The sequence below is a fragment of the Salvelinus fontinalis genome, chromosome 41 (genome assembly GCF_029448725.1).
Source record: "Salvelinus fontinalis isolate EN_2023a chromosome 41, ASM2944872v1, whole genome shotgun sequence".
In the NCBI taxonomy this organism is placed as follows: domain Eukaryota; kingdom Metazoa; phylum Chordata; class Actinopteri; order Salmoniformes; family Salmonidae; genus Salvelinus; species Salvelinus fontinalis.
The window spans coordinates 10701678-10716493 of record NC_074705.1 but is presented as its reverse complement, the minus strand read 5'-3'; the positions used below and the strand labels follow the sequence as shown (position 1 = coordinate 10716493).

The following is a 14816-nucleotide window of genomic DNA, read 5'->3' as shown; positions in this document are numbered from 1 at the left end:
TGTATATCCTCTCTGGAAATCTCCTGCAGAATTAGACATTGGGCTTTGGTCAAGTAGAGTAGCTATCAGCCCCAATCATAGAATCCTTGACCATAGTGTCATACCAAAAACAGCTGTTCTAGTTATTACATTTCTATGGTTAGTCTGTGGTTGGGAGGGACATTGGGGAATGGAGGGATTTAATATCCCTGTATATTAATCCTCTGTAGCCATATGACTGCGTCTTGTATACTGACTGAATTATCCACTAAGGACTAACAAATGCGATCTAGACAGGCCAATAACTAACTCTCTCTGTAGACCAGGCCACCCTGATCACTAGTCTTTGCTGACTCATTCTATGTCCCAGAAAATGCACTGAACCAAAGATGTCCTCCACGTGGCTTCCCTTTATAAAGAGCTCAACAATGGAACAGTGCCTTTAATTCCTCAGAGGAAATGACTACTTACTTTCTTATGACCACAAAATAATATAAAAAAAAAAAAACTCTGAATATGAATTAAGGAGCGGGACCGGGACGCCTCACCTTCCTCATTACTGTGGAACAGAGAGGAACTAGATCCGCTGGAGCCACAATGGGGTCGTCACTCTCCCAGTAATGAGGCCATTACGGCTCCATTATGCCCTCCGATGTGGAGTTAATGGGGAGAAAGGAACAGTCTGGCCTCCCTTTGATGTCCCTGGAAACAACACTGCAGTTATGTCCTCTAATTCTGTCCCACTCCCAAAGCACCTCCATTTTGAAAATCGGTTTACAAAACTTAACCAATACCGTTAAAGGATATGTATGTGTGTCTGACTTGGCAAAATGGATCGGTCCGATCTTTTACAAGTCAACATGTGAGTCGATTCAAATATCGACTCAACAGGGAGATTATGTCAGGCCAAGGGGATGTTAATCGCTGTTGCTATGGTGACATGTCAACATGACGACAGTCATAGCTGATTGAAATCTATGAATCTAACGATGCTATCTGTTCCTAGGACACGTCTTCAGTGTTCTCTCCGACAGCTGAAGTCAATAAAGTGCAAATCTTTGAAATCCCGAGCTAAATATGGACGGCTGTAAAGAGCGTCTAGTCAAGTTTGGAAAAGAAACAGCAGCAGATATCATCAACCCTGTGGGTGGATGTTCTGTCTAGGCCATCAGCAGTTCAACTTATGGCATCGTCTACAGACCTTCTCCCCAGAGCTAGTGGATGGCCACCCAGACAGAGGCTTTAGAACAAACGGTCATGTTTTTTTGTTTACGCCTCAAGCTGTCTCTGTCTCCCTCCCTCTCAGAGTTATTTAAAGCCCCTGAAGACCTGCCTCCCCTCCACCGCTTGCGGGACTCTCCATCCATTAGAGAAAAGGAGAGAAAACAACAGGATTTTCTCAATGCACCAAGAACACCAAGCACACCACCCCTAGAGGCATTCTGCATGCATCTGCATCATCTCAAATGGCACCCTATTCCCTATTTAATGGTGCTCTAAAAGTAGTGAACTACCGTATATAGGGAATAGGGTGCAATTTGAGAGACACTCATGTTCTTGAACAAGTTCCCATGATTCTCATGACCCCCATTAGGTCACCCTACTCCAGCCTACTGCGTTTCCACCAATCGGCTGCCCTTGTCTGACTCCTGAACCCTCTCTGAACCGTCGTCTGAGTCTAGTATCCTACTAACCTGGGATAGCAGCAACCTGTCCAGTGATGGTATGTGTGTCTACTGCCTATCGGGTGGGGATGGAGTTTCATCGATACACAGACGACTGATCACAAACACCAGCAACCAAAAAAGCTAACACACACACACACACACACACACAGACACACACACACACACACATACACAATGCACATTATCTGGGAGTGGGCATTAGGAGCCTCCTGCTGAAGCTTTAGTCTAATCCTGGCCGTTTTAATTGACTTTGCTCCCTGTAAAAGGGAAACGTTGGCTGGGAGAGTGCCTATGGATGTTCTGATTAAGTCAACCACAGCTGGGACTAGGGGGACATGGAGGGCTGTGACACAGCAGCGACTCCTATTCTGCTCCCCTGGTTAGACGGGGCAGAGAGGACAGAGTCGGGCACACGGGACGTAATCTGGCAGGATGACCCACTTTCCCACCAGGCCATTCTCTGCATGCTCTCGCCCCGCCCCTACGCTGGCGGTCGCTTAGGAGACGCCTAGGTCCCTCTCATCAGGGACTCTGAACGTGGATGCTGGAGAGAGTTAATCCTTAGTAACCTAACATCAACGGGGGGAGTTGTAGGTTCTGGCGGCACCTTTCCCAATCCTGCTGACAACCTTACCTGCTCATATTCACTCCCCACACAGTTTAACTAGAGCATACAGATCCACTCACACACATGGCATGCACTCACACATGTACATCCATGCAAACTCTCCTGGTCGTGTTTGACTTGGCTCTCAGACACTGCCTAAATGAAAACACCTGCAACTATAGTTTCCTCACCTTAACTCTGGCTAAACTATACGGTGTGGGCCGACAATTTGCTTAGCCAGCATCCATCCCTAGACATATGGGGAAGTGAGGGGAGTTACATACAGAGGGGAGTCATATAGGGAGGGGAGTTTGAGGGTTCAAGAGACTCCAAGACAAACACTGAGATTTACATTTACATTTAAGTCATTTAGCAGACGCTCTTATCCAGAGCGACTTACAAGTACATACATTCATACTTTTTTTTTTTTTTTTTTTTGTACTGGCCCCCCGTGGGAATCGAACCCACAACCCTGGCGTTGCAAGCGCCATGCTCTACCAACTGAGCCACACGGGGCCCCAGGAATGGAGACACATTTGGATAAACGTGTCTGAATATCTCAGGGGACAGATCACAACTCTCCTCTCGAGAAGCAACCACTGTTTGATAAAACAGATCATTAATGCATTTTGCTTTCCTGTCTATCTCGTGCAACATCTTCTAGTCAGAGAGCTCAAAAGCCAAGAAGCTGAGGATGGAAATCGAGGCGGGAGTGTGGGGTCTCCCTTAACAACTCACAATATCTCACCAGTCTTTGCTGACATGCTTAACCCAGCCCTCCCACCCCGCCACCCACTGTTTCATCTGACTAGCCCCGTAATCCCTCTGGCCCAGATACTGCAGGCAGCTCAACATGATGTCACATCACATCCCCACAGCAGGTACCCCCCCCCCCATTTCATATATCCCCCAGGAAGCCAGGGTCACATGACCAGGGCCTCTGCTTCAAAACAATCCGCCCCCCCACCACCCAAGAAAATGTTCAAATGTTGCACCTGCGCCTAGCCTGTCGCTCCAATGTAATCCTTTTCAGCAATCACTCAGAGGCCAATAATAAGTCATGTTGCAGGAGAGAGAACGTACAGTCCTGGGAGGTTAGTATCGTCATCATTATAGTTCCCATGTAGATGGAAAGAAAGATTGACAGGGCTACAAATGGGCATGCTCGGCCTGTGTGTGTGTATGTGTGTGTGTATGTTCGCTCACATGAGTGTCCCCAGATCACACGTAACAGGATTGAGATGGTGCCTTTAAACTCCCAGCATACATAGGTGTCGCTATGGCAACAAGTAATTTCTACGATCCCTCCATCTTCCGCCTCAGAGACCAGAGAAACCAGTGAGAAGTGGAGTAAGAGAGGAGAGAGGAGTAAGACCTCCGCTCCGGTCTTTCTGTTAACCCAAATATCCTACATTAGTTCACCTAGTGTGTGTGTGTGTCTGTGTGTGTGCGTGTCTGTGTGTGTGTGTGTGTGTGTGTGTGTGTGTGTGTGTGTGTGTGTGTGTGTGTGTGTGTGTGTGTGTGTGTGTGTGTGTGTGTGCTTGTGTTCGTCAAGTGTGTGTTTAAGAGGCTCTTCGCTGCTCAACTCACAATCACCAGCAGGTAGCCTAGTGGTTAGAGCGTTGGGCCAGTAACTGAAAGGTTGCTAGATCGGTTCCCTGAGTGAAAGGTAAAAATCTGTTGTTCTGCCCCTGAACAAGGCAGTTAACCCACTGTTCCTAGGCTGTCATTGTAAATAAGAATTTGTTCTTAACTGACTTGCCTAGTTAAATAAACAATGGCCATTTATTTTACCAGGTAAGTTGACTGAGAACACATTCTCATTTACAGTACCTGTGGAATAGTTTCAGGGGAGAGAAATGAGCCAACTGGAGCCATCTCTGTCTGTGAAGCGCTTCATGAAGCAGTAACTCAACAGCTTCCTAGCCAACCAGAGAGGAGAGCAAAGAGAGAGGAGAGAGAGATGGCATCTTGTTGGAAAGCTTGGCTGACGTCACTGCCTCCTTGAGTCAGAGTGTTAAAGGTTCTGACCCAAAGCTGAAATCAGCCAGTGTCATGCAAATCTGTCACGGTCAGCCATAACAACAGACCAAGGCTGAAACAATGACACGACATGGCTAGAAACAATGCTATCTGGTTTCCATTCAACAGAGAGGGCAGTGACAAATAAGTGAGATCCTCATGGGTCAGTCAGTGTAGAGCGCGATGGTTCCCTTTTGATTAGTCAGTCAGTGTCACAAGTCAAACTCATTCATTGCATCAGCGCTCACACAGCAAGCAGAAACAATTTCACAACGAGAATATCCCCAGGCTCTGTTGGGGCAGAGAGTAGTCTGCCATCAGACCCCATGGATACACAGTGGAGAATGTCCAATATTAAATGTATTATTCCAAGGCCACAGCTGGGACAGATCACTTGAATTCTTTCCCATCCACTTGGGCTACAACAGGGGCCAGGACACACTCGAGGACGTGCACCCAGATTCACACAGACACGATCTGTCACCGCATTCACTTCATGTATTAGTGTTAACAGAAAAAGCTGATATAATAGAAAATATAATACAGAATACAAAACGATAAAAAACGATTTAGTAACTGTAGGTCACTATATTCTTTAAACCTATTAGTTTATTGGATTATTATTTTTATTGTTTTTGTGTAAAATCAGCCAAATTACAGAAAATGCTCAGCATTCATGCATTAGTCAGTAGACTAGATTAGGCAAAGGAACAATGAGAGCGCAGTTCAGATATAATTTATACCTGCCACCATAAATAAAATCCATTTAACATCGCCTTAATCTTGTCAATTGATTGTGCTTGTAGGCGACGTCTATGTGCCCACTAAATCGAGCACTCTAACCCATTGAACACTATTGCTTTGACATTAAAAACGTACCCAAGTATGACGAATTAACACAAAAAAAAGACATATTGAGTAGGCATGTCTTTTCCAGTTGAAGAAACGAAAAGGAAAGTATTTGGGTATTAATAATTGCACCTACCCATTGTGTTACTTTCGTAGAACTTCAGTACTTGGCGGGTGCGATGTGTCAAAAAGTTCTGCAAGCGGGGAGCTGTTTCGTGCAGGGCAGCAGGGCGCGCGCACCCCATCCCGTAGGAACTGGGGAAGGGTGAGTGACGTCGCTGCTGGGCCTCGGGCCCTTTTTAGTCAATAGAAAAGCTTACTAATGCTTGCAACAAAATTGCATTCAACATTTTTTGATCTCTACTATGACATTCTTGATGTATTTTTTAAAATTTATTTAACCTTTATATAACTAGGCAAGTCAGTTAAGAACAAATTCTTATTTACAATGACGACCTACCCCGTCAAAAACCCGGACGACGCTGGGCCAATTGTGCGCCTCCCAATCACTGCCGGATGTGATACCGGCTGGTTAGTAATGTTGTTGTTTTTGTAAAATTGAATAAACTTGGTGACAAGAGAAGTAAATTCAGTGTTTATGGTTGGGGAGGAAAGTATCTATAAAATATCACATTTGACCTCTTGGCTTGGCCTCCATGGCCAGTGGGCTAAGAGTGAAATGCCAGGTGACGGAAGACCTCTGCAACTCCTACCCTGACACAGAACGTCACCAACGGTTTGTTGCACCATAACCTCAATGTAAATGTCAAGCGTGTGTAGACCTAACTCTGGTTCTGTGTGCTGGCCTTTGTTCTAGCAGTTGGACCACCTGGTTTCCTGTGACAGTAAGACTAAGGTTAGGTGAAGTTGCTTAAAAAAAATCAGGCCAAAACCTTCACTACAACTATGCCAGAATCCACTCAGTGGCTGGATTCTCATATAACAGAACACAGACCCAATTAAATCAATGTACCAAGATTCAATTTACAGGGCCATAAATGATCATTAGCCTCACTGACACAGCATTTGACATTTCAAATCTGATAACGTATTTAGAGTTTCAATTCATCACAAACATTCTTTATTAAAAAATTATATCAACAAGCTTACGATTTTGATATGAAACAGACACACGGGAAGACACCAACACATTGTTCTACCAGAGCACGCTGAGGCAGATAGAACCCATCTGAATGTTGAGAAAGAAGCAGACAAACATTGAGTCGGAGGCTATTAAGCAGTGTCTGAAGACGATTAAATCAAAACGATCTAGTGAAACCAAATTAGCAGCAATCTTTCTTCATTTAGGGTTGAATTAACTACGAAAGAAATCCCCCCCCCCCAAAATAAAAAAAAACTACCTCGACAACAATAAGAGGATCATAGTGAAGGCTACCTGGATATGAAACTATGCTCGTTGACAGGTGGCCTGAAAAAGAGATGAACTTTTGAGTCTGTAAACTCAATTTGCCGGGGGAGCTTTAACATTTATGCAAATTGTGTATACTTGTCCTCTTCTTCTGCCTGCATCTTATGATTCTGTCATTTCATTGTGAAACCAGAAGAACAGAAATAACTGGCTAAGAATGACAGAAACAAAATTCCCCCAAAAATGTTGGTTGACATAAGATGTTATGGTGAGAGGAGGGGAATGTTAAGGCACTTGTGATCAGGTTGCAGGTAGTACCTCTCCGTTTCAATCAGTTTCCTCCTTAATGAACATGACCCAGTTTCTCAGCTCTATGTTTCAGGGGGTTGTCTAGACTGGAGCAGTGTGTGGGGGAGCTCCATTGGAAGAAGATAGATGTCCGTAGTGGAGCTACAGTTTTAGAGGGATGACGGGCCAGTATTTGGGCTGTTTCTTGTCACAGTTTCTGTCGAAGGTGAGCTGCATGGCCGTCTCCATGCCCTGGATCTTTGCCGCGTCTTCCCCGTACAGCTTCTTCATCTCAGCACCTCGGCGCTCGCCCGGCCGCTCAGAGGGGGGCAGCAACCTGCCGTGCCAGGATATTCTGTGCATGTCTTGGTCGGCCAACACGTAACTATCCTGCTGCTCCGCCTCCAGCTGCTGCTGCTTCTCTGTAGGGAGAAACACAAGACACAAGGCTTTTAAAGTCAGCCTCAGAATACTTCACAATTCATTAAATGTAGTTGTAATGGTGCATTAAGTTGTCTACTTATACAGCAATAAAATCAAAAAACCATATGACTGTGGTGTCAGGGGGTTCTAGAGTTATTAACACTCATTGTGGAACTTTTAGATGTAGAGACTGACACACACACACACACTCACTGAGCTCCTCCTTGTGCCGCTCAGTCTGGGCAAAATACTGGCGCAGCTCCTCTGTGATCTCCATGTTGCTGACATCACATTCGATCTCGCTGTCCGAGCCACTTTCCCCGTCCCCCTCCTCGTCATCTGTGCCCCCCTCCAAATCCTCTTCCTCATGGTCCTTAGCAGCGACCGTCTCCTCTGCCCTCCTCCCCCCACTCTCTCCCCCATGCCAGTCTGCATAGCGTTGGGGGGCATTGGGGTACTGTTGGGGGTAACCTGGCCCATAGGCAGCCTCCCAGGCCTTTCTGTAGGCCTGCCTGTGTCTCTGGTGCCAGTTCATAGCCTGCTGGTAATGCTGCCAGTAGTGGCCATACACAGGGTGGGCAAACCAGGAGTAGATGCTACCATGGTCCACCTGTCCAGGACAACAGAGGATGGATGACATTGTTATCACCATGATTCATTGATAACATCCATCCAACCAACATACATTGTTTCAACAACGTTCACGTGCAAAACTATTGACTCTAGAAAGGCACCTTACCATGGTGGTGTTTCTCCTGCAGCGTGGTTTAGATCGCAGCTACTGTCTGTAAAAGGAAATGTATTGTGGTCATAATACACTTCATTTCAAAACAAGTACTAGCTAACGTTAGTTAGCTAGCATAGGAGCTCCAGGGAAGCCATAGCAAGCAAGTTATCAGCAGCTAACAACGATATCAATACAAAGATGGAGGCAGCTGGCGGTTAGACACACGTCAGAAATACAATAGGTATATCCTCATACGTCAATAGCTATAACATTATTATAGACGGTATCTCATTGTGAATAAATGCACGATACATAACGTATATAGTTCGTTACCTTAATTTAGTGCAGTACACCCAAACGATGACAAACGCACGCGCTGCATAAAGCAAACAAGAACCAGGAGAAAAAATCTCCCAGAAGCCTTTGGGGGAAAAAAACATGTATATTTAGTTCACGACTACATGGTGCCACCTAGTGGATAGTAGTTCAAACGAATACATATAGAGCAAGTTGGTGATTTGAGTATATCGTTAGGGCAAAACCCAAAACGTGCAGTAATGGGGGGCCCCAGGACCAAGCTTGGTAAAACTCTGGTCTAGAGAAGTTCACCTGGCAATTGGCAGTGCCACACACAGATGCCGAATATTTTCTATATGCAATTTGTGCGTGATGCATGTGCTCTGCTACAGCTGTAGTCCAAATTAAATCGTTTGTTTTTGTTGTCATTATACTTTTTACTACAAAATATGTTGTAAACTATCCAACCTCATACTGTACAATCATTGCATCCATTTTGCCTTTACCAATCAAAGTGGCAGGGTCAGACTGTCGAAATGGAATTGTGGCTTTTAAGCATTTGGAGTGTCAGTTTGTCTGTTAGTTGTCAGTAACAGCTGACATATTGAAACATCATGGTCTACTTCCTCCCAGACAGCGCGTCAGGTACACGTCCTGACCAATTGGTTTCTTGTCTTTTGAGCACAACAGACGCAATATCGGCTATATCATAGCAGGTAAGCCTAATAATAACAGTAAAAGTTGACATGCTAGTTGTAGAATTTGCGATATTTTGAAACATTTCCTCTCGTACAGGACATTCAAAAGAACATAGAGGAAACAAGAAAACGATTTCGTATCGAATATGTACAAGGTGAGCGCTCTGGTCTACTTGTAGTCCTGGAACAGCTGTTTGTGTACGAGTAGGCTAAAGTAGGATTGCGCAACAACAGCAAACATTTCTCCCGAGAACACTGAAATCTATGTGCATTTACACCGTTTGAAGTGTATATCAACCCAGGTGTGTGTGGTGCAGTATATGCCACTGTTTTGACGCTGCATAGTTGTCCATACCAATCATAAGTCGAGTACTTTAACCTGAAACTATCACACACTGTTTTAAAGATAGAAGCAGTGCACTGCAGCTCAACTGGATTCAATGTACCACACAAACGCACAGACTAATAATAGTGAGTGTCATCCATTTTCCCACAGACTCACCAGACAAGTATGACTCCAGGGATGTGGACAGGTTATGGAAGGATGATGTTTTGGTTATCTGGAATGGCGCCACTGTGGTGGAGGACACCTTGAAGATGATCGATGACAGTCTTAAGTGGAGAAAAGATTTCAAACTGAATGGTGGATTTGACCTTTGGTTTACAGGGATTTTTTTTTTTTTTTTTTTTACAGGGATACATAATGTATAGCTGTATTAATGAATATATAGCTCCAACAAAGAACAGTAGAATAGCTTGGCTAGGACACATACCCTGTTATTGTGCATTCTGCAAATTGCTCACAAACTTCCACTGGTTGAACATGATGGTGTTGATAAGATGTTTCCCGCTTTGAAATGTATTTTTGTAATGAATAGCGCTATATAAGTATAATATGTAAGAATAATGTATTATTATTATTATAGACAGCATTGATAGTCCGGTTTGATTCATTTTTTAATATTCCTTTGTCTTCCAGACATCATGAAAGCTCTGTTCAAAAGTCTCTATTTGAGTCTGGCATGCATTATCTCCACCGCTACGATAAAGAAGGCAACAAACTGTATGTAGTTAATAATAATAATTAAACACTGACAATCAAGAAGGTTCTGTTGTGAAAATGTTGTTTCTGAGACCTAATTTATGGCCACCCTCATCATTTTATCGCTTGTAAAAGCCTCATCCTCTTTGGGGTGCTGTGATAATTTTTCTATGCATCTCACTTTTCAGATTGTAGTTTCCTGACTTAGGTACACACACAATTCAAGTTACGATTGGGATTGGCAATCTTGAATTTTTGTATGGTGGATTACAGTTTGTCTTTTTGAGCAATTTTGGATATCTGCCTTGAAGGCCACTGAGGTTTAAACGTATGTTGTCTGCTCAGTCTGGTTCAGGGTTAAGTTGCACGGAGAAGAAAAGGTACGTGGCCTTCTGGTTGGAGAGCTACGCCCGGCGGGAACCAGGGATTCCCCTCACTGTGATCTTTGACATGTCCGAAGCGGGTCTAAACTGTGTTGTAAGATGTCTGCTCTCCTCTCATTCCCCTTTTGCATGACAAGCACAAACATGTAGTAGATGGCAATCTCTGAAGTACTCGATGCGGACTATTAAATGTATTATACAATTTTTCTCTCTAAAGTGGTTTCTTAGGAGCATAAGATGGTATAAACAGTAGCATTGTCTGGAGTACGTTGAGACAAAGTATTCTCCGTTGCCCAATCTAGGTCATGTCTTAGCTTGGGGCTCAAAATATGTCAGGAGACATACAGTACAGCTGTGTGCTTTCAAAATAAGTTTCTCCTCACATGCCGGGTTGAAAGATTTATTGGTTTATTTGTTGAAAATATTTATTTGAACGATAGGAATTCTCTCTTCTCTTTTCTCTTGTAGGACATGGATTTGATCAAATATATAATCAATTGCTTCCAAGTGTATTACCCTAGATTGCTCTGTAAAAATCCCTTTCTTCTGGTGTGCTGCCAACACAGGAGGCTGCTGAGGGGAGGACGGCTCATAGTAATGGCTGGAATGGAGTTAATGGAATGGTACCAAACACATGGAAACCATGGGTTCGATACCATTCCATCTATTCCCTTCCAGCCATTACTATGAGCTCGTCCTCCCCAATTAAGCTGCCACCAGCCGCCTGTGGCTTCCATCTGGTGGTGCATTTGGTCCCATAGTGTAAAAGGACTCAGTGAACTCAATTGCATGCCTTTATTGCCTACAGAGAATGTAAAATGAATTGTGTTATGATTTATGTGTTCTATTTCATTTCAGCCAAAATGCTCTTGTACGAGATGCCATGGATCATGAATGGTGAGTCACTTAAAGAAGAAAATGCTATGCTTCCACTCAATGTCACTGTTGCAGTCAATACTACTAACTACACTCCCTCCATCTTCTATATATAGCGGCATTGAAAATAGTGAAGGACATGCTCAGTCAAGACGCCATCGATAAGCTGAAGTTTGTGTCCAAGAGTGACATCCAGATCTATGTTGATGGGGAGCACCTCGCGTCCTACTTGGGAGGAACTGTGTGTAACTTACCACTTAATGGTCACAATGACCCCCATACATCCAAATATCTACTGAGAACATAAGCACATGCAGATGTTAAAACATCTGTGTATGCCCATTGGCTAACATGACAGCATGCGTGCGCGTTACTTTCAGTGCAGTGCATATGATGCACAAGACAGACACATGACTGACATACAAGAGTCATACATCCATGTTCTCATGTAAAGCTACTGTGTATGTGCACACACACGTACCTGCATGCATACAAACAACTCCATCTGCTGGTATCATGCATGCAGTACATAAACCAATACTATTTTGTATACACACACACCTTGCCAGAATTCATCATCAGTACGTTATACTACATTGATAAATAATTGATGTAATACAAATGCATTGCATTTACTATGGAGTTCTTTTCTGATTTTCTCCCAGGACCCATTCAAATTCAACTACCCACCGTTGCCTGATGACGTCTTCCAGAACCCCATATCAGAGACCGGACAAGAGGATGACACTGAGTCAAAGGATGATGACCTGGAGGCCAAGGACACCCTGGAGCCGAGCTCTCCTACACTCAGAACCAGAAATGTTGTCCTTCGTTCCTCTTACGACGCCACTTGGTTTTAATAATGAGCTTTGTTACACTTTCGAATCTCATAAGTGCGTTGAATGATATCAGTAACAGTAACATTAGTGTCCTTTATTTCTATTTGTCTGAGGCAGGTATACTTGGCACAGGATGGGGACAATGATGGCTCCATCAGATGGAAAGGATCCCGTAGGCCAACCGTCACTTTCAAAGGCACCTTACTCTATATCAGGTTAACTTTGGATTCTGTGTATTTCCCCTGATACACACAGTATAGTGTAAGCACTTCCAAAATGTATTGAGTCACACAGTTTCCAACCACAGACCTCACACTACCTTTCAAGGTTATGAGGCCACTGTATGAGGCAGCTAGACGGAGATGATATGTGGCTCCCACACTCTCACTCTCTCTTTCCAGTCCTGATGATGAGTTGTGCTTTGGCCACAGAGAGGGTGAGAAGAGATGTCTGATCATGCTTAATAATGTCACCAAAAACCAAGTGGCCTTCAAGGTCAGTTCTCATGTTGCTCTTTTTAAGTGTGTGATTGCATCATTACAATATACTTGTATGAGAGCACCGTTGTTTGTGTTTTGCCGCAGGTGCGGACCACAACCCCAGAGAAGTACAGGGTGAAGCCAAGCAGTAGCAGTTGTGGGGCGGGCGAGATATGGAAATCACTGTGTCCCTGCATGGAGGTACTACATATTGTAGCCCTAATTCTTCCATCTCCTCTGTCTCTATGTAATACAAACCCACCATTCAGGTTTTGAGAAGGTCAAGGACTAGCCCATGTGGAATTGTTGCTGTCCTCTGATTGTTTGTGGTCGAATTCCCTCCTCTCTGATTGGCCCTCAGGGTTCCTGTGTTCTCCTCAGGATCGCTTCTTAGTCATGGCTGCTGAGATGGAGCCAAGTAGCGGTGGGGGGAGCACAGAACTCGCCCAGTTCTGGAAGGGCGTTCCAAAGGCTAAAATAATGGAGCACAGGTAGCATCATCCATTGTAGACACACAGAACACAACTCAAACCAGTTTTTATGAGTACTGGTTTGTTGACTGTCACCAAAGGCAACAAGGCCTCGAGGACGCATGTGCAGGGACTGTTCAACAATGGTCTTTGACTTTCTTTACCTTCAGGCTGCGGTGTCGCATGCTGGAGGGCATCAAGTCAGCACTTAGCCCTTAGACTGACAGGTCTCACAAAATGGAGACCAATGGCTACCAAGACAAGCACACCACGGTGAGTTGTGACCTCAGGCGACGGACACTGACACACACACACACACACACACACACACACACACACACACACACACACACACACACACACACACACACACACACATCCTTATTATGCAAATGTATCAGTAGGACAATTACATATTTACTATTATCTTTGCCTACTGAAATGCTTTTCAATCTATCAAGTCCATCTGAAGTCAGTCTGTGGTCTGAAAAAGGTCCGATACTTCACCTGGGTCGTGTTCCATATGGAAGGGAAAACGTCTTTAAATGTTTTGCAACTGAAGACAAGGGCAGGTAGTCCCACCATGTTTCGGTCTGTTTTCTTCCATTTGGTGCCAAATTAATATGCCCCGGTTGCTGTTGGTGCCCTCTGTTCCTCCCCCAGCTCTTTCAGTAGGTGGCCAACAGCTCCAGGCTGGAACAGAAGATGGACCGCTGCCTGTGGTGGCAGAAGCTCTTGACTGTACTGGTGACTGCACTGACGGCCTTGGGTTTCTCCACCCTCTACATACAGTACACTGGGGAGTGGCCATTTTGAAACTTTCCTACAGTGGAGGAAGAAGACCAAAGGACCAGTTACAGTGGAGTCAGGATGAAAGTGGATTTCTGATTGGAGCAGAAATATGAGGAACTACTCGCAATTCACTCTATGGCCTTTGGACACTGAATACAATTATATTTCCACACTATCAGGTTGGAATAATACTGTGAAATTATGAAAGTAATGATAATGCCCTTTTAGTGTAAGAGCTGTTTGAGTGGGTGATGGCTAGAAGGGATCTAGCTTTTGTCAAATTAATGTTAGACTTGACTTTTCGTAGCAGGTGAGGAGAATTAGGTTACGGTTGGAAACTTTTTACATTAATTTGACAAAAGCTGGAGCCCTTCTCGCCATGACCGTTTTGATGGTATGGAGTTTTAGCCTGCCTGGTGACCATGTTTTCAGTTAAAATCACAGTAAGGTACTTAATTGTTCCCCAGAAAATGATTTGATATTGAGATAAAAACAACTGCATTTGGACCTTTTTAACCTATCTTCTGAATTATGTCTAACTTGAACTATTTACTAATGGTTTATATGAATGGAAGACCATGAATATAATTTTATAGCCAACATGTCATCTTGGTGTTTTCACAGTGTAATTTACGTTAGTTGTTACATTGTAACAGTCCTGTAGCATTTTCCCTCGATTCAGCTGAAGAAGCAGAACCAACCAAATACCTCCATACACTCTATGAAATAAACACATTTATTGATTTGATTAAAAGATAATAACACTCACTCACTTCTCTCCCCATTGACACCAATGCAAAAATAATTGTGCTCTGATGCACATTCTGAGATATTTACGGAAGTAATCAAAGGGTTGTTTTTTAAACCACCTGTCTGTCACTATGCACCCCACATCCAACTCACTTCAAGGGATTTCGGAGTGACACGTTCATACATTTTTCGGAACGAAATAGGCAACGTTGTTTTTAATTGGTCTACTCTACTGCAC

At 44.0% G+C, this 14816-nt stretch overlaps 2 protein-coding genes, 1 non-coding gene and 1 pseudogene across 4 annotated transcripts in view; 1 reads left to right on the top strand and 3 right to left on the bottom strand.

Moving 5' to 3' along the window:
* The window catches only part of LOC129840693 (proteolipid protein DM gamma-like), a 30308-nt gene extending 24918 nt beyond the window's left edge, over positions 1-5390 (bottom strand). For both annotated transcript variants that reach the window (XM_055908773.1, XM_055908775.1), the window contains exon 1: positions 5282-5390. In XM_055908773.1, coding sequence (XP_055764748.1) covers positions 5282-5390 — 109 coding nt within the window. The remainder of the gene's footprint in view (positions 1-5281) is intronic.
* On the bottom strand, positions 2717-2792 carry trnaa-ugc (transfer RNA alanine (anticodon UGC)). Its single transcript has one exon. It is a non-coding gene; the product is annotated as a tRNA-Ala (tRNA).
* Positions 5391-6203: 813 nt separating the features above from the next.
* On the bottom strand, positions 6204-8372 carry LOC129840694 (gem-associated protein 8-like). The gene is made up of 4 exons (XM_055908776.1): positions 8286-8372; positions 7965-8010; positions 7439-7835; positions 6204-7224 (listed from the first exon to the last, which is right to left on the bottom strand). Exons 2-4 carry the CDS (start codon positions 7965-7967, stop codon positions 6965-6967), a joined length of 660 nt encoding a protein of 219 aa, XP_055764751.1. The 5' UTR covers positions 7968-8010; positions 8286-8372; the 3' UTR covers positions 6204-6964.
* Positions 8373-8751: 379 nt separating this feature from the next.
* Positions 8752-14335, top strand: LOC129840691 (motile sperm domain-containing protein 2-like; annotated as a pseudogene).
* The last annotated feature ends 481 nt before the right edge of the window (positions 14336-14816 follow it).